The 23484-nt window shown below is 42.5% G+C and overlaps 1 protein-coding gene across 8 annotated transcripts; it reads right to left on the reverse strand.

Moving 5' to 3' along the window:
• Positions 1-950: 950 nt before the first annotated feature.
• On the reverse strand, positions 951-23003 carry NRBF2 (nuclear receptor binding factor 2). 8 transcript variants are annotated; one of them, XM_074002047.1, is made up of 6 exons: positions 22788-23003; positions 10399-10483; positions 9444-9506; positions 7077-7131; positions 3812-3852; positions 951-2468 (listed from the first exon to the last, which is right to left on the reverse strand). In XM_074002047.1, the coding sequence occupies exons 5-6, from the start codon at positions 3833-3835 to the stop codon at positions 1761-1763; spliced, it is 732 nt and encodes a 243-aa protein (XP_073858148.1). In that variant the 5' UTR covers positions 3836-3852; positions 7077-7131; positions 9444-9506; positions 10399-10483; positions 22788-23003; the 3' UTR covers positions 951-1760. The 8 variants fall into 8 exon arrangements, with proteins under 8 accessions (XP_073858148.1, XP_045217065.1, XP_073858147.1 ...); XM_045361130.2 differs by lacking the exon at positions 7077-7131 and adding an exon at positions 16729-16875; XM_074002046.1 differs by lacking the exons at positions 7077-7131; positions 9444-9506 and adding an exon at positions 6221-6445.
• Positions 23004-23484: the final 481 nt, after the last annotated feature.

A 23484-nucleotide genomic window follows, 5' to 3' on the forward strand; every position in this document is an offset into this window, starting at 1 on the left:
TTAACGTAACTTTTAAGAGAGTATAGAGCTCAAAATAATTTAACAAGCTAGTTTATTTTTTGTTTCATCTGCAAGATGAGACAGGAAAAAATACGATTTCTTCATGGTCACTTCTACTGGTTTTTTTTTGAGACAGAATCTCACTGTAGTGTCCAGGTTGGAATGCAGTGGTGTGATGACAGCTCACTGCAGCCTCAACCTCCCAGGCTCAAGTCATCTTCCCACTTCTGCCTCTGGAGTAACCGCAACTACAGGCGCACCATCACTGCACCCAGCTAAAGTTTTTTTTGGGTACAGACAGGGTCTCACTATGTTGCCCAGGCTGGTCGCAAACTCTTGGGTTCAAGCGACCCTCCCATCTCAGCCTCCCAAAGTGTTGGGATTACAGGTATAAGCTACCACGCCTGGCCCTATTTCTACTAGTTTCATCACTGGATTTGTGAGCCTAGCCCAACTTCCTCAACCCAATTGTCCTCAGAGGAGGCAATGTATTTCTCACTTCTGTAATTCCACACAGCAAACCCAAGATTTCAACATGCCCAGTAGCTTGTACCCAAATGTTTTGCTTATATTCTCCTCTTCCCCTTCTTTCTCATGGAACATCATCCAGCTTGGCAGAGAGAATCCAAAGCAGCACTTCCCCACACTATGCTCTGACAGGGTGGCAGGTGCCCAAGGGACAGCTCCCTCCAGCCTAGAGCAGCCCTGAGCATTTTCCACGTGGTGGTCAGGAAAAAGGTTGGAAATAACACATTTAAACCTCAGGAACTTCTGTACTCTCTGTCACCCTAGTCGTAAGGGAAATGGACTACAAAACACTGAAGAAAAAAAAAAAAACATCCTTGACACACAAAAGTAATCATCTAACCGCAACTGTTCAAAGTTTACAACGCAGAGAGAAGCCTCTCAGTGCCTTGCTTTTTAACTATCAACCACATTCAACAAAGGTATAAAACACAATTACTTTATTGATTTCTTACAATCAAATACTGCCAACTAGCATTACTTCCACTCTTGCATCATTAAAAACAAAGGGTATTTCCTCCTTGGTATTTTCAAATGATGCACTATACAATAAACAAAGTTAGAACTTAAAATGCACCCTGATTAATTATGTAAACTGGTAATTTGTTTTAAAAAAGCATAATAATTTGGTTCCTTTCTTCATAAAATGGAAATTTAAATATTTCTTCTGATAGTCTTGAGGTTATTATGAGTAGTGCAAAGTGTGGCACATATAGTTTCATCTAGAAGGGTGTGTATCTTACACACCTTATTTAAACAAACAAAATGTGCATTAACAAAATGCATACAGTCAATGCATGATAGAAAGCATGTTTCAAATATAAGGCAGCCCCTCCGGCCACCATATTATTTAGGTTTTGCATTATCATTTATGGCATTATAGATTAATTACACATAACTTTTATACATTTTAACCCTGAAGATAAGAAAAATAACTGTTGCTTGAAAGAAATTATTCCAGGTAGCCATTTGGTTTGTATCAGGAGAAACCGAACCTCCATGAGTTTAGTGTCTGCCAAGTCGGAATCATTAGCTCAAGTGAGTGAATGAGATATGCGGCGCATTTCACAGTGACTGTTTCCCAAGTCCTGGCAATGCCTCTGCTCCCACAGTCCACCAGATGAAGCATTTCCGGGATGACCCTTCTATGTGGTTTTCCCTTTTCATTTTTTTTTTTGCTGGATTAATGATTACTGTATTATTTCCTCTTTTCCCCTTTTCTGTGGCCTTCCATTTTAATTACTCATAAATCCTTTCAGAATATCCTCAGAGAGCTCCATAAGGGGAAGTTCTGGAGATGGAAAATCCAAGGGAGGAAGATTGGGGATTGGAATGTCCTTGGCTTTCCCGGTATTTGCTGCGAACTTCTGCCAGGTCGAGGAGGCTGTAGCAGTTTCTGAATGTGGTGGCAAGCTCCATAACTCTGATGTTTCTACAAAATCAGCATCTACATCCAGCTCCTTTTCTATTGGACCTTTTAGAAGTCTGGCCTTTTCAGCCTTTAGTTGTTTATTTTCTTTCCTTAATCTTTCATTCTCAGCCACAAGGAACTCCACGTGCCTCTTCAAATCTGCAATTTTGGTTGCCTGCTCCTCTATAATTGTTTTATCATCTTTTGGGGCTTTGCTTCCAATACATGGCTCTGCTGGCTCACTCTTTTGCTGAAGTAAATATAGTAGTGTGTCTGGATCCCTGTCAAAGATCCCCTGAATCTCAGGCAGGCATTTCTCTGTAGAAGGGCTGTACTTCTGAGAAAGGGGGCTCTGGCCCTCTGCATCCTCTGCAGAGGGTTTGTGAGATGCCTGAAGATGGGCAGCTACATCCTTGTCTGTGTTCTGCTGGGCTTTCAATCTTTCTTCACGTTGGGCCCTTTTCCATCTCTCTTGGATGAGGAGGAGCTGTTTCATATGGCTATCCCTTTGCAATTCCAGTGAAAGATGAGCCTATTACATAGAAGGAAAGGTAAAATTTGAAGAATTTTAACATTTTAAGTGTCTTAGTAATGTCCACCATACACTACTCCAAAATCCTCCTTTCTGAATAACCCAACAACACTTACAATTTACATACTATGTTTGCAAAAACACCATTCATTCAGAAAGTTAGAAGTCCTATTCCCAATCAATACACTAAATCAGATGTTTTCCTCAACGTGCCTGACCCCGTGTGTAATGGCATTTGTACTCAACTTAAAATTAGAAATCTTTCCTCTGCAGACATACTAATTCTACCAACAGCTAAAAAGAAAGTCAGCTTTATCAACAGTGTGTTTGGATAGTTCAAAGCATGCCTGTATCATGAGCAGATTCCATACTTTCAAAGGCAGTGAAAGGGACAGAACACAACTTTAAAGTTCCCTTGGTTCAGTTTGAGAAACTAGTGGCTCTCCCTGCCACTGATATACCTCACAGAAATGATCTCCTTAACTGATACTTTTACAATAAAAAGTTTTAAACAAGATATTTTATATGTATTTATTTTAGAAACAGGGTCCCTGTTGCCGAGGCTGAAGTGCAATGGTCCAGTCATAGCTCACTGCAGCCTTGAACTCAGGTGTTCAAGTGATCCTCCCACCTCAGCCTCCCAAGTAGCTAGAACTACAAGCATGTGCCACCATGCACAGCTAATTTTTTAAAATTTTTGTAGAGATGGGGTCTCACTATGTTGCCCAGGCTGGTCTCGAACTCCTGGGCTCAAGTATGATCCCCCTGCCTTGGCCTCCCAAAGTGCTGGGATTATAGGCACGGGCCACCAGGCCCAGTCTTATGAATAAATGTATCTTGAAACACTTGGCAGGGCCTCCCCAAACACAGAAGACAATTTAAAGCAATTGGTGAAACAAATTTGAAAGTACCTGAACTGCTTAAGAACTCAAGCAAAGACAAGTGGGAGACGGGTCACATTTAAATTATCTTTGACAAGCAAAGGGTAGTCTGTTGGTTTCCTCTTGGCCAGGCCTGTTTACTGACTGTGAGCTAATGATCAAATAAGAGCTAACGATCAGGAATGGTCCAAAGAGGGCTCTCTAAAAGGTACATCTGGCTGGCAATCTGAGATCTGTGAGTAACCACTAGAAAAAAAGAAGTTTCTGCATTCCATGTCTGGGGCATCGACTGTAGTTCATTTAGTTTTAATTTCCGTTGTGAAGTGCTCTTCCCTTGCCCATTTTATATATTTTTGACTATAGCATTTTGAGAGGGACACAACGCTTTGCTATACACACAATTCAAGCCTCTACAAGAAAACCTTTCTAACCCTTGTTGAAAATATTGGGAACATGTCTCACCTGCTCAGACTGTGTCAGCTTCATGGCTTCAGAAAGATATGCTGTTAAAAGAAAAAACAGGCATGTTAATATGTGTCGCCGTTCTGTAATTAACAGGTAAAAGGAAGAGTTTTAATAATCCTCATATGACAAAGAGAACTGTTCTGATAAATAATTCTGATACAACTGGGGATTTTTTAAATAGAATTCTTAACTTCCCCCAAAAGGATGTCAGTGGCAATAAAATGAAAATATTCCCTACCCTATCTTGAAGGTTTTGTTATTTAAAACTCCTATGGATTTTATAATTCAGAAACTGAAGATAGCCTCATCGGAAAAATAGGTTTAGGGAAGATTAAAATCAAACAAGAACCTATCCAAACCCTATTACTCATTATATGCACAAAAACATCATGAGATTATCAATGACTTTTTATCCATCTGAATACCTGGAATCTACAGGAGTCATTTTGGACTCCTATAGAATCACTTCTAATGAATTGTCTCTGAGTTAAGCCATCAGCCTTACGGTTAAAAGCCCTAAGAGCAGATCACGAGGTCAGGAGATCGAGACCATCCTGGCTAACACAGTGAAACCCCGTCTCTACTAAAAATACAAAAACTTAGCCGGGCGAGGTGGCAGGCGCCTGTAGTCCCAGCTACTCGGGAGGCTGAGGCAGGAGAATGGCGTGAACCCGGGAGGCGGAGCTTGCAGTGAGCTGAGATCCAGCCACTGCACTCCAGCCTGGGTGACAGAGCGAGACTCCGTCTCAAAAAAAAAAAAAAAAAAAAAAAAAAAAAAGCCCGGCCGGGCGCGGTGGCTCAAGCCTGTAATCCCAGCACTTTGGGAGGCCGAGATGGGCGGATCACGAGGCCAGGAGATTGAGACCATCCTGGCTAACACAGTGAAACCCCGTCTCTACTAAAAAAATACAAAAAACTAGCCGGGCGAGGTGGCGGGCGCCTATAGTCCCAGCTACTCGGGAGGCTGAGGCAGGAGAATGACGTAAACCCGGGAGGCGGAGCTTGCAGTGAGCTGAGATCCGGCCACTGTACTCCAGCCCGGGCGACAGAGTGAGACTCCGTCTCAAAAAAAAAAAAAAAAAAAAAAAAAAGCCCTAAGAACCTGTTGACATACTTACTGTGAGGAAGTTACTGAGGACAGTATAACGTCATTTATGAAGACCTTCAAAAAACTTCTCTGATCTTAGATCCTCGGTGACTATTTGTCTGAATTTTAATAGCCAATGTAAAAATTATTCTTTCCTCTTTAGGATGACTGCTAGAAAACTTAAGGCAAGTTCTTTAAAAAAATCCAAGAACTAATGGTACATTTTGTGAACTATACTACTAGTCCTTTCCCACTTTCTCTCTCTATGGATGTCCTTATCTATGCATCTTTAGTTACATTTGATATTTTATTATACATTCATCGGTAAGACATTTTATAACCTTTTGGGAACAAGGTTAGGTATAAATAACAAGTTCTGTATTATCAATGAATTGCCCATAATGAATCTCCATTTTTATCTTGCTTGTGTAAACATTTTTGGCATCTCTCATACCTATATTAAGTCCCTCTTTTGCCTTTTTGCAGATATGAGGCATTGCTTTCTGTCTAGTCTTAATCCAAATAATTTAATGATTTGATGTCATACCTTAAGAGTTCCTGCCTGCTAGGTTCTACCGTAGTCCTTAAGATACAATTATATCAGGGGTCCCAAACCCCCAGGCTGGTATTGGTCTATGTCTTGTTAGGAACTGGGCCACACACACAGCAGGAAGGGAGCAGCAGGCAAGCCAGTGAAGCTTCATCTGTATTTACAGCCACTCCCCACTGCTTGCATTACCACCTGAGTTCTGCCTCCCACCAGATCAGCAGCGGCATTAGCTTCTCATAGCACAAACCCTACTGTGAACTGCACATGCAAGGGATCTAGGGTGCACTCTCCTTATGATAATCTAATGCCTAATGATCTGTCACTGTCTCCCATCACCCCTAAATGAGACTGTCTAGCTGCAGGAAAACAAGCTCAGGGTTCCCACTGATTCTACATTACATTGAGTTGTATAATTATTTCATTATTTCTATTATTACATTGTAAAATACAAAGTGCACAATAAATGTAATGTGCTTGAATCATCCTAAAACCATTTTCCCCACCTCAGGTCTGTGGAAAACTGACTTCCACAAAACCAGTCCCTGGCAGCAAAAAGGTTGGGACTGCTGAATTAGATACTCCCTCTCCAGGAAAAAGGAGAGCTGGGACCAGGTGCAGTGTAGCACTTTGGGAGGCCAAACAGGAGGATTGCCTGAGCCCAGGAGTTCCAGACTACACTGGGCAACATAGCGAGACCCTGTATCAATTTGAAAAGAATTAAAAGAAAAAACAGAGTTGGTTATATAGTCTTTGCTCCAGCCATGCTTACCATAATTACATCCTTCCCACAACACTTTGTCTTTTTTTCCTGTAGTAAGTCTGTACAGCTGCATACTAGTTTCTTTTCCTTTTGTTCATGTTTAAATCTGTGGAGATGGACGGGTGCGGTGGTTCACACCTGTAATCCCAGCACTTAGGGAGGCCGAGGCTGGTGGATCGCCTGAGGTCGGGAGTTTAAGACCAGCCTGGCCAGCATGGTGAAACCCCAGCTCTACTAAAAAAAAAAAAAAAAAAGAAAAAGAAAAAAAAATTAGCTGGGCGTGGTGGCAGGCGCCTGTAATCCCAGCTACTAGGGAAGCTGGGGCAGGAGAATCGCTTGAACCCGGGAGGTGGAGGTTGCTCTGAGCCAAGATCATGCCATTGCACTCCAGCCTGGGTAATGGAGCGAGACTCCAAAAATCTGCAGAGACATTCTGTCTGCTCTGCTATTGCTCTGATACACTGTAGACAAATTTTCTTAGACATCCCTTCCATCTTGCCTGCGTGTATTTGTCTCCCTGTTTGAACTACAGTTTGCTTTAAATCCACTTTTCTTAACAAACGAATAGTTTTCACAAAACCAAGCTTTAGCCAACTGAAATGCCTCCCCACTTTGTAGAACCTTGAAATTGCATATGACAAAGGAGGCTACCGAAGGAGATTCCAAAGCACAAAGAATACAACAAGAATCACACTGTCATTTAAAGTATTCCCCACATTTAAATCTTATAAATGGGGCAGTTTAAAGTTATTTTTAAAGAAGAAAAATTATTTTAAATCTGATTCCATGTTTATGGATTTCTTCCACAGACTCACAATAGATACAAAAGTACAGCAACACAGAAATGTAGAAAAAGAGTACCTACCTCAAAAACTGCTAACAATTCTGGTTAAACTACTTCCTTTAATTATGATACGAGGCTAAAATGTAAAGTAGATATTAAGTAAATGATACAATAAAGGAACTAAGGAAATCTGAAGAATGTCTTAAAATAATAACATCTGGCCAGGCGCAGTGGCTCACGCCTGTAATCCCAACACTTTGGGAGGCCGAGGTGGGCGGGTCACTTGGTGTTAGGAGTTAGTTTCAGACCAGCCTGGCCAACATGGTGAAACCCTGTCTCTACCAAAAAATACAAAAATTTGCCGAGTGTGGTGGCGCACGCCTGTATTTCCAGCTACTCGGGAGGCTGAGGCAGAAGAATCACTTGAGCCTGGGAGGTGGAGCTTGCAATGAGCTCAGATCATGCCATGGCACTTCACCCTGGGTGACAGAGCAAGACTCAGTCTCAAACAAAAACCAAAAACCAAAAAATAATAACATCTATTACTCTTCTATCAGGAATCTGTTAAACTGGTCCCAAAGCATAGAAAGTACAGCAATATACTGCCTCTGAATAAGGATAGAATCATTTTCATGTTACCACAGTTTCAAAAGGCTTAGGTTAAGATTTGTTTTCAAACAAAATATTGATCAAATCCATACAAATACCGTGTACTCTGGGGCCTGCTCATCTTCTGACATGCTCATTTTGAGTTCTAAGCACTGTTAATGGCTATTAACTTATTTAAGGTTTTGTTCTTCTGTTGTGTATGAAAGAAGAGAAATTCACTTAGGGATGTGCTTATCTGGCAAATGAATGCTCACATGCTCAGTTTCATTTAATTTGGCCATTCATTGTCCACCTCAAGAGATCCTACCTTTCCTCAAAAGGAAAGAGACATCAAGCAACTTCTTATTTCAGCACATTTACAATACAACCACCACAAAGAGGCTATAAAGTCCTTAGCTAGGTAATCTCAGGGTATGTTTTTAGTCTCAGAATCTCCTCTGATCTTTGACAGCTGGACACCCAGGCCCCCTCTGTTTGCCCTTAAATTCTCTCATTTCAGCCTTTCCTTCCTATTAGTCTTTCTCAGATGTTGATCTTTTCTTGCCTCATCTCTAAAATGATTTCCAAATAAGTTGCTTCCTTACAGAATACACCTACATCCATACCTTTCAACACCAGTTATAAGCCCTAGAGATGCAAGTCAATTTCAAAAAGCGAGCTCATTTCAACCACGTCAATTTTCAACTCCATTCTAAAACACAAGTTGAAACCCCCAATCAACCCAGTGGGATTTACTAATCACATTAAGTTCTATCTCTATAATTTAAGCTAATGTGATCTAACAGATTGTCTTATTTTTCTACTCCTGAGAATGTCACAGAATTTAGACTGGGGGTGGGAAGTGGTTAATTGAAGCCCAACATCAGTTTTAAGTCTTCAAAGACAAGGATTAGGTTACGACTAAAACTTCCTTCTTTTTATATATTCATAACATCCCATAGCTCAGTGCATAACATATGCTGATTCACTCCACTTAACATATGTTATATATATGTAACCATGACCATTTTGGGTTACATAAGGTATTGTTTCACTGGGGCATCCACATAAAACATGGTTTTCTTAAATAGTTAAACACAGTACATCGTCTTTGTAGTGACTACAGATTTAACAATCTGATTCATAACAAAATATGGTTTAGGAAAGATTTAAAGAGCACTAGTTGACATGTTTAACACTGTACAAAGCCCTCTCACCATAAAAACACCCAAAGATTTATGGGATATCTACTGTATGCTCGGACCTACAGCAGATACCTCCAGTACACTTCAGTGGCAAAAATATTTCTTTTTTAAAAAAAGTGGGGGTGGGAGGCTAGGGGAGGGATAGCATTAGGAGAAATACCTAATGTAGACGACGGGTTGATGGGTGCAGCAAGCCACCATGGCACGTGTATACCTATGTAACAAACCTGCACGTTCTGCACATGTACCCCAGAACTAAAAAAAAAAAAAAAAAAAAAAAGGGCTTGGCGCAGTGGCTGATGCCCATAATCCCAGCACTTTGGGAGGCCAAGGTGGGTCAATCATGAGGTCAGAAGTTTGAGACCAGCCTGAACAACATGGAGAAACCCCGTCTCTACTAAAAATACAAGCTGGGTGTGGTGGCGCACACCTGTATTCCCAGCTACTCAGGAGGCTGAGGCAGGAGAACCACTCGAACCCAGGAGGTGGAAGTTGCAGTGAGCCAAGGCCGTACCACTGCACTCCAGCCTGGGCGACACAGCAAGACTCCGTCTCCAAAAAGAAAAACAAACAAACAGACAAACAAAACTTAAAATTTTCTCTGAAAATGTATTACTAACTTCCAGGCAAAAAACACTGTAGTGAGAAGACTTACCCAATCTACTGCCCACCTTGCAGTCTGTATTTCACAAGTAAAATATCAAGAGAGGGGCAGCCTCTGTCAGGAAAGAATATGGCTCTGATCATCATACTGGCCTAGAGTGAAAGGAATGTGCCTGCCAGCAGAAGACTTCAGGGTTTGCCCTAAGAAAGATGACCTGCACTCACTTTGGATGTGGCATGAGTAAAACATCCTTTCCCCAAAGATTTTTAAATTTTTTTTATTTCTATTTTTATACTTACCACTACACTAACGAGGACCCAAAGTTTTTCGGTTTGTTACTCAGCCAACAGAAACTGGTCTAAGAAAAACAGGCCCCCAAGATCTATTTCTGAGTTCAACATATGCTAGGTTGCTTGACTGACTAGGGTAAAATTAGGTCTTTGATAAGAAGCCAACAATTCTGAAATGAAAGCTATCATCAGCATGTTACTATAGGCATGCATGTAGAGATGAGATATTCAGAAGGGAAGCTAAAAAAAGACCACAGGAAAAATCTCCCACATTTTAGGTAACAAAAGTCTTTAGCAAGTTTTGCATTATCAGCATGTTAGAAAACAGAAACTCAGTGAAAATGAATTGGTTGGAACTGAATTGAATTACTATTTTGAGAACCTGAAATGGTAAATTATTTGAAACCCAAACTCCTTTTTTATAATAACTAAGATAAAATGGCAGACTTGTTACAATCAGCTCCTGTTTTTAGGGATCTTTGGGCTCAGAAGGCTGTGTCCAGGAATTGTTTGCCACATTTATGCCATCTTCATGGTTTAGAAAGAAGATTGGACTAGCAGGAGCTGGGAAATCCAACACACTTACTTGAAAAATAATCAAAGCTGATATTCTGGTGAGTCAGCAGTATCAGTCTTGTATATGAAAAGCAACACACATTATTACTATTGTGACTTTCTGCTCTTCAGTTTTACACTGAGTACTTAATAACACTCACCTGCAGCCTTTTTGTGACAAGAAATAGCCTCTTCGTATTTGCCTGCAGCTAATAAACGGTCTGCTCGTCTGCTCTGTTGATGAGCCTAGAAGACAAACATCCCTAAGTTGCTCTGGATCATAAAATAAAACACGATTTCTTTTAAAAAGCAACTACCTTTAAAGAAGATAAATAATACTGTTTGTTGCCACATATCAAATCACTATTACAGCTCTATCTGTAGCTGGGGAAATGTAATGGGTAGAGCCTGGAACTACAGCATCTGAAAGGAACTGGCAACTTCTTTCACTTCTACCATAAACCCTCTCAAGGTTAACACCAGGCACTTAACTCCTTCATTGACTCACATTCTTCCACTCTTTGGAGATTAACCAAGAGTTACAATCATAGATTGTTATTCAAAATGTCTAGTTTCTTGATTTTTAACAAGCTCCTTTCAAAACAAGAGCTATTTTGTAGATACTTTCACTAATCTGTATAGTCTAAAAACTATAATCAGGAAATCACTCATCACGTAGTAAAATCCAAGCTTCTCTTCTATCATGTCATTCTTTCAACATTAAAGTTACTATGTTTTTAAAATAAAAAATTTGGACATTGCAGAGTTGATGAATTCATGATACCAACATCTAATATTACAAAGATTGTTCTAAAGATATCTCATCAAAAGAACAAAGTCAAAAAAATCAGAAGTTCTAACAGCAAATAATGTAATTGCTCTTGAATTGCAAAGGAAAACTGATAAATAAGCAGTCACTGGCCTCCTTACACTTTAAGAATCTCAAAAGGGCTTTAAGGCCAGGCGCAGTGGCTCACGGCTGTAATCCCACCACTTTTGGAGGCTGAGGCAGGCGGATCATCTGAGGTCAGGAGTTCAAGACCAGCCTGGACAACATGGTGAAACCCCATCTCTACTAAAAATACAAAAATTAGCTGGGTGCGGTGGCTCATGCCTGTAATCCCAGCACTTTGGGAGGCTGAGGCGGGCAGATCACGAGGTCAGGAGATCAAGACCATCCTGGCTAACAGGGTGAAACCCGGTCTCTACTAAAAATACAAAAATTAAAAATTAGCCGGGCATGGTGGTGAGCGCCTGTAGTCCCAGGCTACAGGCGCTGAGGCTGAGGCAGGAGAATGGCGTGAACCCCGGAGGTGGAGCTTGCATTGAGCCGAGTTCGTGCCACTGCACTCCAGCCTGGGCGACAGAGTAAGACTCTGTCTCAAAAAAACAAAACCAAAAACAAAAACAAAAATTAGACATGCGTGATGGCGGGCGCCTATAATCCCAGCTACTTAGGAGGCTGAGGCAGAGGCTTCAATGAGGCGACATAATGCCACTGCTCTCCAACCTGGGTGAAGAGAATGAAACTCCATCTCAAAAAAAAAAAAAAGCTTTAATATACATTATTTCAGCTGCTTTAATTACGACTTTGTGAATGCATTTTCCTCTCTTACATAATGAGGCCCAAAAGACTGGTGGGGGTCGTGTAACTTACATAAGATTATACATTTAACTAGCAAGGAGAAAGGCAGAGATCATCAGCTAAAGTTTCCTACCTCATGTAACGGTTTTCCTCAGTTACAAACTCACACATGATTTAGCAAAGCTTCACAGCTTCACAAAAAAGCGAAAAGCATCGTACACCCATGTTTATAACAGCATTATTCACAACAGCCAGAAGGTGAAAGCAATCCAGATGTCCATCAATAGATGGAGATGGATAAATGCAGTACATACACACAAAGGAAAGGTACTGTCTTTAAAAGGAAGGTACTTCTGACACATACCACAACATGGATGAACTGTGAAGACATTAGACTGAATAAAATAAGCCAGTCATAAAAGGACAAATACTATACAAACCAACTTATTGGGTATCTAAAGTAGTCAAACTCATAAAAACAGGAAAGTTGAATGGTGGAACAAATCATTGAATGGGGGAGGGGTAAACGGGGAGTAGGTATTCAAATGGCATAGTTTCAGTTTTGCAAGATGAAAAAGTTCTGGAGATTTGTTGCACAACCATGCAAATATACTTAACACTACTAAACTGTACACTGAAAAATAATTAAGAGGGTAAACTTTACGTGTTTTTTACATCACTTAAAAAAGGTGAAAAGTGGCCGGGTTTTGTGGCTCCTGCCTATAATCCCAGCACTTTAGGAGGCCAAGGCAGGCAGATCACTTGAGCTCAAGAGTTTGAGACCAGCCTGGGCAATATGGTGAAAACCCAACTCTACAAAAAATACAAAAATTAGCCGGATGTGGCACTCGCGTCCCAGCTACTCAGGAGGCTGAGGTAGGATCATCACTTTGAGCCTGGGAAATGGAGGCTGCAGTGACCTGTGATCACACCACTGCACTCCAGCCCAGGCAACAGAGTGAGATCCTGTCTCAAAAAAAAAAAAAAGTTGGGCACAGTGGCTCATGTCCGTAATCCCAGCACTTGCGGAGGCCAAGGCGGGTGGATCACCTGAGGTCAGGAGTTTGAGACCAGCCTGGCTAACGTGGTGAAACTCTGTCTCTACAAAAATTAGTCGGGCATGGTGGTGGGTGCCCGTAATCCCAGCTACTCCGGAGGCTGAGGCAGGAGAATCACTTCAACCCGGGAGACAGTGGTTGCAGTGAGCTGAAATCGCACCATTACACTTCAGCCTGGGCAACAGTGAGACTTGGTCTCAAAAAAAAACCCAAAAAAACAAAAACAAAAAAAAAAACAAATCTGTTCTGTCAGTTGAAAAATGATTTGTCTTGGATGCTTTTTAAAGACATGTCCCTTTGATGCTGCATAAAATACTTCACAGAATCACGTTTGCAATTGAGATTATAAATATTCTGGGCATGTTTACAAATCATACTCAGTATAAAATACAGGTGAAGACAAAAGTAGAAAACAGCACTTTCAGCAATGCGTTGCTGTTTGCCTTCCCCCCGCCGCCCCCACCCCCCGCTTCTATTTTTGTAAGAAACAAACGAGCAACAATCTTAAAGACAAGATTGGTGCCTTTCAATTAGAGGATTTCAGATACTTTTTATTCTTTAAGTAGTAATCAAACTTTCCTCTAAGTCTTAACATATGCCTGGGAACAATAGGTCACAAGAAATGACTGGGTAGGGTGGGCGCAGTGGCTCACGCCTGTAACGCCAGCACTTTGGGAGGCTGAGGCAGGCAGATCACTCAAGGCCAGGAGTTCAAGACCAGCCTGGCCAATATGGCGAAACGCCATCTCAACTAAAAGTACAAAAATTAGCCTGGCATGGTGGCACATGCCTGTAATCCCAGCTACTCAGGTGGCTGAGGCACAAGAATTGCTTGAACAACTTGGGAGGCGGAGGTTGCAGTGAGCTAAGATCATGCCACTGCACTCCAGCCTGGGCAACAGAGCAAGACAGCCTCAAAAAAAAAAAAAAGACTTGGGGATTAAAATGGATGAATTTTAACCTGGAGACTTGGACTGAACAAAAAACACATTCTGAACACATGAGCATTTTCTAGTACCCACAAATTACACAGATCTTTTGGGAACAGAATGTACATGATGAAGAAAGCTAGTATGTACAAGCAGTTATGATTAACCTAATTTCTCTAATGAACATGTTTTGATACTATTAAAGCAAGTGTTATTAAATCAAAAGGCTCTAGGTTTTAATAAAAATACAAATCACCTGGTTAAAATACAGATTCTAAAAGGCCAGGCGCAGTGGCTCACACCTATAATCCCAGCACTTTGAGAGGACGAGGAGGGAGAATCGCTTGAACCAGAGAGGCAGAGGTTGCAGTGAGCCGAGATCATGCCACTGCACTCCAGCCTGGGCAACAAGAGTGAAGCTCTATTTCAAAAAAAAAAAAAAAAAAAAAAAAGATTCTGATTCAGGAGGTTTGGAGCACGGCTTGAGACTCCACCCAGGAAAAGTCAAAGTTTCTGGCTTACGGATACACTCTAAGAAGCAGGGATGAGATGCTATTTAAGGTTACTTCATTCTAACACCTTTTTTCTATCTGTGTGTCACTAATGACTTCAATCACTTTCTATCTTATACTATGGATATTTATGTAGCTCCATAATTAAACTTCAAACTCTGTGACGACAGAATAAACTGTTAATTGAACACCAAAAAAATAAAAAGTTCTCAAACAGTCAGAGCAGGTCCTCATGGCTCTCCCAACTCCCTTAAAACATCCCCACGTAGGGTCCAATCTCTAATGAGTCTGCCAATTTAGGAGTTAAATCTCATTATAGTTTCAGATTATTGCTGAGCTCAACAAAAACACACCGTCTCCTCTGGGTTATTTAGCACCAGAGCAATCAAATTTCATATTTTAAGTAGAGTTCCTACTATGTTCTTATTAGACACACAGCAAACACAGACTCAATAGAGCTCAACTGCCAACGTTCAAATCTCAATTTGACCACATATGAGACACATGAGCCCGGCTTTCCCAATTATCTGCCTCAGTTTTCTCATCTCTAAAATGAGAGTTATTGTCTGCTTATGTAAATTTGATGGCACCAAAAACAAAAGAGTTTGTGAAAATTAAACTAGATTAAACATCACAGTGCTTAGAATGGTGCCTGGTACTGGTACATACTCGATATATCCCTCGTTAAGTACTACAAGACGATAGAAGTGACGGAAGTACCTGCCATCAAGAAGTTGACAATATTGTTGGGTCTGGACTAAATTGCATTTTTTGAAAAATTTTCATCTTAATTATTTTTGAGACAGGGTCTTGCTCTGTTGCCCAAGCTAGAGCGGAATGGTGCAATCATAGCTCACTGAAGCCTCAATATCCTGGGCTCCAGCAAGCCTGCCACCTCAGCCTCCTGAGTAGCTAGGAATACAGTCACATGGCACCACACCCAGCTAAGTTTTATTTTTTGTAGAGGTGGGGTCTTGATATCTTGCCCAGGCTGGTTTCAAACTCCTGGGCTCAAGCAATCTTCCTCCCTCCCTCACCCAAAGTGCTGGAATTATAGGCATAAGCCACTATGCCCAGCTAAATTGCATTTTTTATAAACTGAAGATTTTACAGAAAACCTATCTTGGTGGTGGTTATTTTTAAAACAACTTTTACAGTTTACACATATTAAAACTGGTCTCTCTTTAAATACTGTTCTTGGTAGAATCACAGCCATTAAAAGTAATAGGCTGAGGCCGGGAGCGGTGGCTCACATTTGTAATTCCAGCACTTTGGGAGGCCAAGGCAGGCAGATAACGATGTCAGGAGTTTGAGACCAGCCTGGCCAACACAGTGAAACCCCGTCTCAACAAAAAATACAAAAATTAGCCAGACATGGTGGCGCCCACCTGTAGTCTCAGCTACTCGGGAGGCTGAGGCAGGAGAATCGCTTGAACCTGGGAGGCAGAGGCTGTGGTGAGCCGAGATTGCGCCACTGCACTCCAGCCTGGGCAACAGAGTGAGGCTCCACCTCATAAAGAAAGAAAGAAAAAAAAAAGGCTGGGCACGGTGGCTCACGCCTATAATCCCAGCACTCTGGGAGGCCGAGGTGGGAGGATTGCTTGAGACCACCATAGGCAACACAGTGAGACCCCATCTCTACAAAAAACAGAAAAATTAGCTGGGTGTGGTGCTGAGCACCTGTAGTCCCAGCTACAGGAGGGACTGGTAGGAGGATCAGGAGCTCAGGAGGTTGAAGCTACAGTGAGCCGTGATTACGCCACTGCACTCTAGTCTGTGGGACAGAGGAAGATACTATCTCAAAAAGAAAAGGGTAATAAGTCCATAAATATGTTTCTCTGGTAATTCAAAATAAGTTATGACATTCACAATAAAACAGTCCCACCTCTCTGTACTTCCTAGGCAATCCATATGATTCTGTGGGACTTCCCGCATTCTTTTTTTTTTAATTGCTTGATGGGTTACGTTAGATTGAGGTCTACAGCTGTGGTTGCCCATTATTTCTGACAGATGATTCATTTTGTAAACAGCTGACATAAACTTATGGTATTGATAACTATAGATAGAACTGTAAATATATTTTCTCTTATGATTCCCTTTTTTTTTGAGATGGGGTCTCATTCTGTCACCCAGAGGCTGGAATGTAGTGGTATGATAACGATTCACTGCAGCCTCAACCTCCTGGGCTCAAGTGATCCTCCTATCTCAGTATCTCAAGTAGCTGGAACCACAGGCATGTGCCACCATGCTCAGCTATTTTTTTTTTCTTTTGGTAGAGACCAGGTTTCACTATGTTGCCCAGGCTGGTCTTGAACTCCTGGGCTCAAGCGATCCACCTGCCTTGGCCTCTCAAAGTGCTAGGATTACAGGTGTGAGCTACCATACTGGGCCCACATTCTTGTATTACCTTGTCGTCTGGATACCTAAAGTATCCCTTCTCCCGATTTTCAAACTTAGGAGCAGCGAATATCAAGAAAGTCTAATTAATGTGACATTCAGAGGCTAGCCAGGTAGAAATATAGGTCTGCAGAAAGCAGGAGTGAAGCAGACAAGCCTGAAAAGGCAAAAGAGAGAGGGAGAGTCTGATTAAGTCTGACAGGCTCCATACATTCATAAACCAAGCTACATTTTACCCCTGCCCTTCCTGCACCCTTCTTTGGAGTCCAATAAATTATCTCTTTTGGCTTAAGCTAATTTTAAGCGGGTTTTCATCAACTATAACCAACAAAAATCCTAGCTACAACAACTAGGTTACTAAGTGACTGCCATCACTGACAAGTACCTTTTACTTCCACATGCTAACTGCCCCAAAAATACATGTTCAATACTACCTTCTTTCCCAAAAGAAAACAGTATTCCTTTCTATAACTTTCTATTTGTTTTCTTCTGTGTCCTTGGGGAAAGCTGTTAAGTACAGATGAAAAGAAAAGGAACACCAGGCCAGGCATGATGGCTCACGCCTGTAATCCTCCTTTGGTTTCGGAGGCCAAGGTGGGCAGATCACAAGGCCAAGAGTTCAAGACCAGCCTGGCCAACATGGAGAAACCCTGTCTATACTAAAAATACAAAAATTAGCCAGGCATGATGGCACGCGCCGGTGGTCCCAGCTACGCAGAAGGCTGAGGCAGGAGAATCGCTTGAACCCGGGAGGCAGAGGTTGTGGTGAGCTGAGATTGCGCCACTGCACTCCAGCCTGGGCAACAGAGCGAGACTCTGTCTCCAAAAAAAAAAAAGAAAAAGAAAAAGAAAAAGAACACCATATGAACACTGTACTGAAAAGACAGCAGAGGAAAATCTAATATTCACCTGACCTTATGGTAGGGTCTTCAGTTGAAAGAGAAATCTCACTCACTTGCCCTTTCCCAATCAATGTGTGTCTCCTACAAACAAGTAGCAAACAATTATCTCAAATCAATAAGCACTGAATTGACTGTCTAATATAATGCAATTATACTTAAGATAAGAACTCAAGTGTTGGAGAATTCCAGGAAAGACTTTTTTTCCCCCCCGAGACAAGGTCTCACTCAGTTGCTCAGGCTGCAGTGCAGTGCAGTGCAGTGGTGTGAGCTCAGCTCACCACAATCTTCACCTCCTGGGTTCAAGCGATTCTCCTGTTTCAGCTTCCTAAGTAGCTGGGATTACAGGCATGCGCCACTACACCTGGCTAATTTTTGTTTTGTTTTGTTTTTTGATATGGAGTTTCACTCTGTCACCCAGGCTGGAGTGCAAGGGCACGATCTTGGCTCACTGCAACCTCTGCCTCCTGGGTTCAAGCAATTCTCCTGCCTCAGCCTCCCAAGTAGCTGGGATTACAGGCACCCACCACCACACCTAGCTAATTTTTATTTTCTGTAGAGATCTGGTTTCACCTTTTGGCCAGGCTGGTCTTGAACTCCTGACCTTAGGTGATCCACCCACCTCAGCCTCCCAAAGTGCTGGGATTACAGGCGTGAGCCACTGTGCCCAGCCCAATCTTGCTTTCATATCCTACCATGACCACTTACCCTGTATTTCAAAGTCTTCATCTTTAAAATGGGGGGGAATATCTCATATTTAGCTATTAAGAGGAAGATAAAAATATACATAACGTGTCCGAAGCCAATCCCACCACTTAGCAATAACTGCTGGATATCTCTTAGTATTCTCTACCTCCTTTTTCCAGAGTGCTTTCATTATGCCTAGCTCAGCTTGTAACAAAGAAATAAATTTTCCTTGGAATTTTTCAGGGCACAAAGAAGAGGTTCAAATCTTTTTACCTTGAAGATTTTAAGGACAATATAATTAAAATGGGATAGTTATAAGGACTCCAGGTATGCACAAGGCCATTCCTTGGACCATGATATCTGATTACTTTTCTTACAGAAGCTAGAAAGTAAGAGGCTTCATTAACTAACTACCTCATGTGATGTGAGAACTGACCACTCTGGAGGGAAGCTGTTACTCAACAAACATTCTCAGCACTCTTAAGGGCTAAACACATAGAAAACGATTGTGGCCAGGCAGTCACATGGACCCTGTCCTTTGCAGCGGAGGTAAGCAAAACATGAGCAATAGTCATGTATAAATTAAGATCTGATATCACTTTCCGAATCAGCAGCAAACAAACCAAAGAACTAGAAATTATCTCACATAAGTTTTGACATTTGTTACCAGTAGTTACATTGACAAAATTAAGTGTATGGAAAGAAATATCTAAATATACACTAATTTTATTAAGTTATAATTTTTCCATATTTAAAATTGACAGGCTGGGCACAGTGGCACACGCCTGCAATCCCAACATTTTGGGAGGCCGAGACAGGAAGATTGCTTGAGGCCAGGAGTTCAAGACCAGCTTGGGCAACACAGCAAGACCCCAACTCTACAAAAAGTTTTTGAAAAAATTAGCTGGGCATGGTAGTGCAAACCTGTAGTCCCAGCTACTGTGGAGGGCTCAGGCAGGAGGATCCCTTGAGTGTGAGCAACAGAGTACGACCCTGTCTCTTAAAGAAAAATTGACCAAAAAACCCTGATGAAACAAACTTACTCAGAGTTCAAAGACTAGCTATTTTCTTTTAGTGGAAGTACAATTTTTCTTTTGACAAACTTCAATAACCAATTAGAATCCATTACCTCTGTGATACATATTAAAATGAATATTTCAAACTAGTCTCTTCCAGATCTTAAAAATTCACTGTGAGGAATTTCTAAGGCCCTTACTGCCAAACCTAACATAAAAGAATCAATACTGGAGCAGAGGTAATAAATGCTAACACAGAATCTACAGTTCAATATAGATGAGAACCACATTGAAATGAACATGATGAGTACAATATGACAGCATTGGTAGAAACAGGTCTTGATATCAAAATAACTAGTGATTCATAAGGTATTTAAGTCACTGACCTAAGTAATTACCTAATTATCTCAGCTTAGGCTTATTTATCTGTAAAATTGGAAAACCCATCTTACTAAGTTCCGAGGATGTTCTGAGGACACATGATTACAAATCCATGTACTGTGATGAGTCCTTATACAATGAATTTGGATGACACTACGATGTCATTAGACACAGCTTACTGCATTACTAATTCTGAGTATAGAAAAAGAAAAAGCTTGTATAATACTAGCGAAATTTTCAAAGACATTCAAATTATAGCATTGAGAACTATCTCTCATCTTGAGTCAACTAGATACTAAGTTAGGTGTTCTCACACAAAAGAATGTCAGAATTTTCATAGCCAGGCGTGGTGGCACATGCCTGTAATCCCAGCTACTCAGGAGGCTGAGGCAGGGAACTGCTTGAACCCAGGAGGCGGAGGTCGCAGTGAACCCAGATCGCATCACTGCACTCTAGCCTGGGCGAAAGAATGAGACTCTGTCTCAAAAAAAAAAAAAAAAGAATGTCAGAATTTTCAAAAACCCCATCTTATAAAACTGTGAGTGACAATTCTGAGTGCCAGAGGCCTGTAATTGGTACTGATTCAAGTAACTGTCAATGTCTGTCCTACTGTTACCTTCCAATAAACAACTATGCTGGAAATCAAATCTTTCAAGACTCAAATGGTTTAAGAATTCAAGGTGTCGGCCGGGCATGGTGGCTCACACCGGTAATCCCAGCACTTTGGGAGGCCAAGGCGGGCAGATCACGAGGTCAGGAGATTGAGACCATCTGGCCAACATGGTGAAACCCTGTATCTACTTTTAAAATACAAAAAGTAGCTGGGTGTGGTGGTGCGTGCCTGAAATACCAGTTACTCGGGAGGCTGAGGCAGAAGAATCGCTTAAACCAGGGAGTAGGAGGTTGCAGTGACCTGAGATCGCTCCACTGCACTCTAGTCTGGTGACAGAGAGAGACTCCGTCTCAAAAAAAAAAAAAAAAAAAAAGAATTCAAGATGCCAAATTTCTGACACTTGCCCACATAAATTTTATGGCTGGAATATGAAGTTACACTAGCCTGCTTAAAATGACTGTGTGTCGACATTCAGTCCGTTTTATAAAGAGGAGAATTTAAATAGTATTGCCACCATTTAACTAAGTTTTCCTAAACTGGTAGTGATTCTGCAGTTCCCTCTGCAATTGTCACCCAGTTTCAGTCTCCTCATAAAACACCACATATTTGTGGGGCAGTTGGCAGGGGTTATGCTGCTGCCAAACAAAGTGAAGCTACCTAGAACTGAACCAATGGTCATTTGGCAAGGACACCTGAACTCTGAAGCACTTTGTAAACAGCTGAATATTTCTAGTAATACTCCTATGAAGTTTCAGTACTGAGCCATCCATTATATTTCATTGCAAACTATTTGTCGCCTTAAAAACAAGAAAACGGCAAGACAGTTCCCTGGCTGAGTCAGAGTCTCGATCAGTCGCCCAGGTCGCAGTGCACAATCTCGGCTCACTGCAACCTCCACCTCCCGGACTCAAGCGATCCTGCCACCTCAGCCTCCCCAGTAGCTGAGACCACAGGCTGGCGCCACCACGCCCGGCTATTTTTGTTTTTTTTTTTTTGTAGACACCGGGTTTCGCTATGTTGCCCAGGCTGGTCTCGAACTCCTGAGCTCAAGTCATTCACCGGCCTCTGCCTCTCAAAGTGCTAGGATTACAGGCATGAGCCACGGCACATGGCCAGTTCCCTGGTTTAAAAAAACTCACAAATGTAGTCCAATTAGTCTTAAGCGTAAATAACTCTTACCTACCACGTGGGGCAAGACCCAACTTAAAACTGGGAGGGGCGCCTCTCAACAGTTAACCTCGTACCAGTGATTTCGTCTGAGAATCTTAGGCTTTTAAAGCTCAAGTCCAAACCTTTATTCTACAAATAGATTTTAAAGTAAGGGCTTATCGTCTGGTTACAATCGCTAATTCTTGCACTGTACTATGTACTTAGTACAGTTATAAGTGCTTTACACCTATTTACTCCTTTAATCCTCCCAACGAACCTGAAGCAGAGTGAAGTCAAGTAGTTTGCCCAAGATAACACAGCTATCAAGTGACGAGGTTAGAATTCAAATCCAAGCAGCAAAGCTTCAGAACCTATAGTCTTAAACCACCAGACTCTACTGCTCTACTAGGGCTCAGAGTTCTAATGCGAGAAACGAATCCTCTATAGTGCTTTTCCTCAATCCTACCATCGCAAAGAATTGCAAACCTTTGACTCAGAAGTTCTTCCTGCGTGCATCCTTAAGTAATCTGACCTTTGCATCCAAAATGGGTAACCTCTCTGGAAAACTAAAAGATGCAATGGCCAGTCTGAAAAGAACTCATGTTTCCCGTTAGTGGGATTCTGTTTTGTTGTTGTTGTTGTTGTTTTATTGCAACACCTGAAACGCCTTAAAACACAAGTAAACAGGCTATCAGCCATTTTCCTGAGAACAGCAAACACCTATTACACTTTCATGATGCCTAAATTGATGAATCTGAGCTGAAAACAGGAACGGCTGTCTTTTTCCCAGCTGTCTCTAATATATTTGGAAGAAGGTAGACTCAGTTTATGCATGTGAAAGTATGTGAGAAATCAGGGGGAAGTGGGGGGTGAGGAGGCTATTCATTCCTCCATCTCTCCAAAGCGTGGCGACTTAGACTCAGACCCTCCTGCTAGAACTCAAAACCAGTATCACACACCATTTCTGCCTTGGACGGCTTCAGTGCCTCTCCAGGCTGCAGGGAGGTGGCTACGTGGCGCTAGGAGGACTTCCCCCAGCCAGAGAGGAGGTGGCAGCCCCAGCTGGTGGCATCCCCTCGCCCGGGGCCCCGCGGCAGGGGGCGCCAGGAGCTTCCCGGGGATCCCCTAAGAGGGCTAAGTCTGAAGTGACTGGCCTGGAGCCGCAGCTGGGCCAGGGCCTGCCTAGCACCCCCTCACAGCCTCTGCGACCACCCCTGCCAAACCAACCTCCCAGCCTCAAGGGTTAGCCGACTCGCCGGGGCCGGCACCGGGCTCCTGAGGCAAAAGCACCCAAGACGGACGCTATATTCTGTGGGACACTCACCAGGTTGAGGGGTCCTTCCATTACTTCCATAGACCCCGGGGTAAGCGGCGGCCTTAGGAAGGGGAGTAGTGGCGCCGGGGAACATGGAGGGGACTGCTGGGGAGCGCAACGCAGCCGCAGAGACTGCGGCCCCTCTCTGCGCCCCAAGAGCCAGCGGTAGGCGCTGAGTGAGCAACAACCTCACCACTTCCTCCTCCGGCGCCGCGCCGCGGGCCCGCCCCCTGCGCCACCGCCGCGGCCACGCACGGCGCCATGACGTCACACGCGCAAAAGGCTGGTTCAAGGTGGGAGTGAGGACAGGCAGTGGGTGGGGCCCAGGGAAGGTGGGGCACCAGCTGGCGTACGCTTGGGAGCGGTCCGTCTTTCCTCTCACGAGAAGCGTTAGTTCATATCTTAAAGTCTACTCTGACGTCACGTGAGGGGGTATAGCCTTGTTGAAGAATTGAAATGGCTGTCTTCTGCAACTGGCTTCTCACTTTTCCTTTTAGACTGACTTTTCCTTAAATCTGCTCATCGTTACACCCTTACTTGTACTCCCATCCACACCTTTATCCTTGTACAGGATTCATTTTTCCAAAAGGCTGATTTGAGCAATTCTAGACCATGCACTGGACTAACCCCCCTAGAGGTCCGCAAGCTTGAATGATTTAGGGCTCTGCCCTCAAGTTGCTCACAAACTGATAGGGAAAATGATTTT

This window comes from Macaca fascicularis, chromosome 9 (assembly GCF_037993035.2).
Source record: "Macaca fascicularis isolate 582-1 chromosome 9, T2T-MFA8v1.1".
NCBI lineage: Eukaryota > Metazoa > Chordata > Mammalia > Primates > Cercopithecidae > Macaca > Macaca fascicularis.

Bases quoted from the DNA above. Each gene is read 5' to 3' on its own strand.
- NRBF2 (XM_005565749.3), bottom strand. From the start codon at position 22,817: ATGGAAGTAATGGAAGGACCCCTCAACCTG. The intron at 10,484-22,787 runs GTGAGTGTCCCA...TTTGTCTTCTAG, and splicing joins TGGAAGGACCCCTCAACCTG to GCTCATCAACAGAGCAGACG. The intron at 2,469-3,811 runs GTGAGACATGTT...TCTATGTAATAG, and splicing joins AGCTGACACAGTCTGAGCAG to GCTCATCTTTCACTGGAATT.